Source organism: Eufriesea mexicana, unplaced genomic scaffold (assembly GCF_001483705.2).
Source record: "Eufriesea mexicana isolate 0111107269 unplaced genomic scaffold, ASM148370v2 scaffold5018, whole genome shotgun sequence".
NCBI classification, from domain to species: domain Eukaryota; kingdom Metazoa; phylum Arthropoda; class Insecta; order Hymenoptera; family Apidae; genus Eufriesea; species Eufriesea mexicana.
The window spans coordinates 693,489-695,638 of NW_016912973.1; the positions used below are offsets into that span (position 1 = coordinate 693,489).

Here is a 2,150-nt window from a genome sequence, read left to right on the forward strand (position 1 = left end):
CATTTGTTTACCCAAATCTTTAACGTCATCTTTTAAAATAACTATCCCTTAAATCACAAGCTATAAGGATCTTGTATTCTGTTCCTTAACAGCCTACTTCTTTTCTAACTTTTCCATCTTCTTGTCAATACTCACTTCCCAAGGGTTCAAATCAAAGATAATTAAAATTAAAGATAAATTTCTCAATTTGTGATCTTTCCTACCTTATTTTTATTAATTCCTCGATCAATTTTTCCATTGAAGTACTGAATTCCTTCCTTTCTAATTCCTCTCTTATTCACTCCACTGTCCTCGTAAAACTCACCTTTTTCATCTAATTTTCATTGTCTGTCCTGTCCTTTCTCCTTATCTTTCCTTTTTCCTTTATTCCTATCTTCAATACTCGGAAATTTATTTTTTCTTTCTTCTATAATCACTAAATCTCTCACATCTAACCTCGCTTTCGACATGCCACCACGTTTTCTCACTATGTACTCGTAACCTCAAAATTCGATTGCTTACAAACCTTAATAAAACTCTTTGTTCTTACGTTTCCCTACCTTCACCTATTATCGTTACGCATTGCAAATTCTTATTGCTCTAAATATACCTCCTTATATTATACTTTTTGCTAAAAAGACTTATATTTCAACGCAAATTACATTTTATCACACACCCTTGCATTCACACGTGCACATGCTCTAACCAAATTCCATCTTCCGTTAACTAGTTCTTCTAGTATATTTTTAGTCCATGGAGAAATATTTCCACCATTCAGCACTAGAGTGCATTTCAGTTTCGCGCCTCGTTATTACGCATGCGTACAATAAAATTCTTCTGATATAGTTGCTTCCTTTTCCGTTTGACTTTACGAAAGGTTTGTTTGAATTTTGTACTATATTTGATTATCTAAATTATTCGAATTAATCCTTTAAGTTGGAGATACTTTTGTAATTGCTCGACAGTCTACAGTCTTTGACAATATAGTTTATTCTAATATAAACGAACTTTTCTGCTAAGAAACAAGTTTATATTTCAGAAGCAAAATGGTACAACGACTAACCTATCGACGGCGATTGTCATACAACACAAAAAGTAACAGGAGACGTGTGTAAGTACGTTTTCGTAAAGGTAATAGTAAAACGTTTTGCATTTAATATATCACTTTTCTAAATTTGTAAAATAAAAAACAAATGTGGAACTTTTAAATACATAAACCTTTAACCATTGTAGGTTATGTTTTGGTTTACTTTTCGTACACACGTGAAATCCGCATGTTTTTGTTATTTAAAATCATTTTGCCATACAATTTGATTCAGCATAGAGTGATATATTATTTCAATTGTTTATCTAGTTGATTAACTTATTAGAAAGGTTATTTACTTTACCATTGAACTGTCAATTTGATAATGACGTTGTAAATTTACAGAGTTCGTACTCCTGGTGGAAAATTAGTATATCAATACCTTAAGAAACCCAAGAAGATCCCCAGATGTGGTCAGTGCAAAGACAAATTGAGAGGTATTCAACCAGCTAGACCTATGGAAAGATCACGAATGTGTAGACGTAAAAAGACTGTAAAACGAGTATATGGTGGTGTTCTCTGTCACAAATGTGTCAAAGAAAGGTATTTTCTTATTTCTTTCATTCTTATAATTAAGTCATATCAAAAGTCTATTATTTTTGTGGATTTTTGTTTATAGGATTGTTCGTGCTTTCCTCATCGAAGAACAGAAGATTGTTATAAAGGTGATGAAAACTCATGCGTTTGCAAAGTTGAAAAAAACAGGAAAATAATCGTTTCCTTTTTATTAATTAAATAAAATATATTTAAAAACACAATGTGGAGGAAGTTATTTTTTTATATTTATAACAATTATTTTAATACAATAACTACTATTCATTCTATATCTCCAAAGTTTAACAAAAATTTGTATAATTACAAATAGATTGCAAATATGCTAAAATATAGTACTTTACTTAACATTATTTTTCAAAGATAAATCTTTGAAAAACAATACCAATTACCACATCTCACCATGTTAAAATGGTTACGTATTGAGACCCTGTGGTCTTTACATAACTAGGAATTATTTATACAAAAACAACAAAAAATTACTATCATTAGCGATTTCATAATTTTAATAATTTAAAAATTTTTTGCAAATTAT

General features: G+C 29.9%; 1 protein-coding gene across 1 annotated transcript; it reads left to right on the forward strand.

The window, feature by feature from the left end:
- The first annotated feature begins 783 nt into the window (after window positions 1-783).
- LOC108551786 (60S ribosomal protein L34) lies at window positions 784-1,811 on the forward strand. The gene is made up of 4 exons (XM_017906053.1): window positions 784-856; window positions 1,019-1,090; window positions 1,409-1,606; window positions 1,683-1,811. Exons 2-4 carry the CDS (start codon window positions 1,026-1,028, stop codon window positions 1,774-1,776), a joined length of 357 nt encoding a protein of 118 aa, XP_017761542.1. The 5' UTR covers window positions 784-856; window positions 1,019-1,025; the 3' UTR covers window positions 1,777-1,811.
- Window positions 1,812-2,150: the final 339 nt, after the last annotated feature.

Bases quoted from the DNA above. Each gene is read 5' to 3' on its own strand.
- LOC108551786 (XM_017906053.1), top strand. From the start codon at position 1,026: ATGGTACAACGACTAACCTATCGACGGCGATTGTCATACAACACAAAA. The intron at 1,091-1,408 runs GTAAGTACGTTT...GTAAATTTACAG, and splicing joins AAAAGTAACAGGAGACGTGT to AGTTCGTACTCCTGGTGGAA. The intron at 1,607-1,682 runs GTATTTTCTTAT...TTTTGTTTATAG, and splicing joins CACAAATGTGTCAAAGAAAG to GATTGTTCGTGCTTTCCTCA.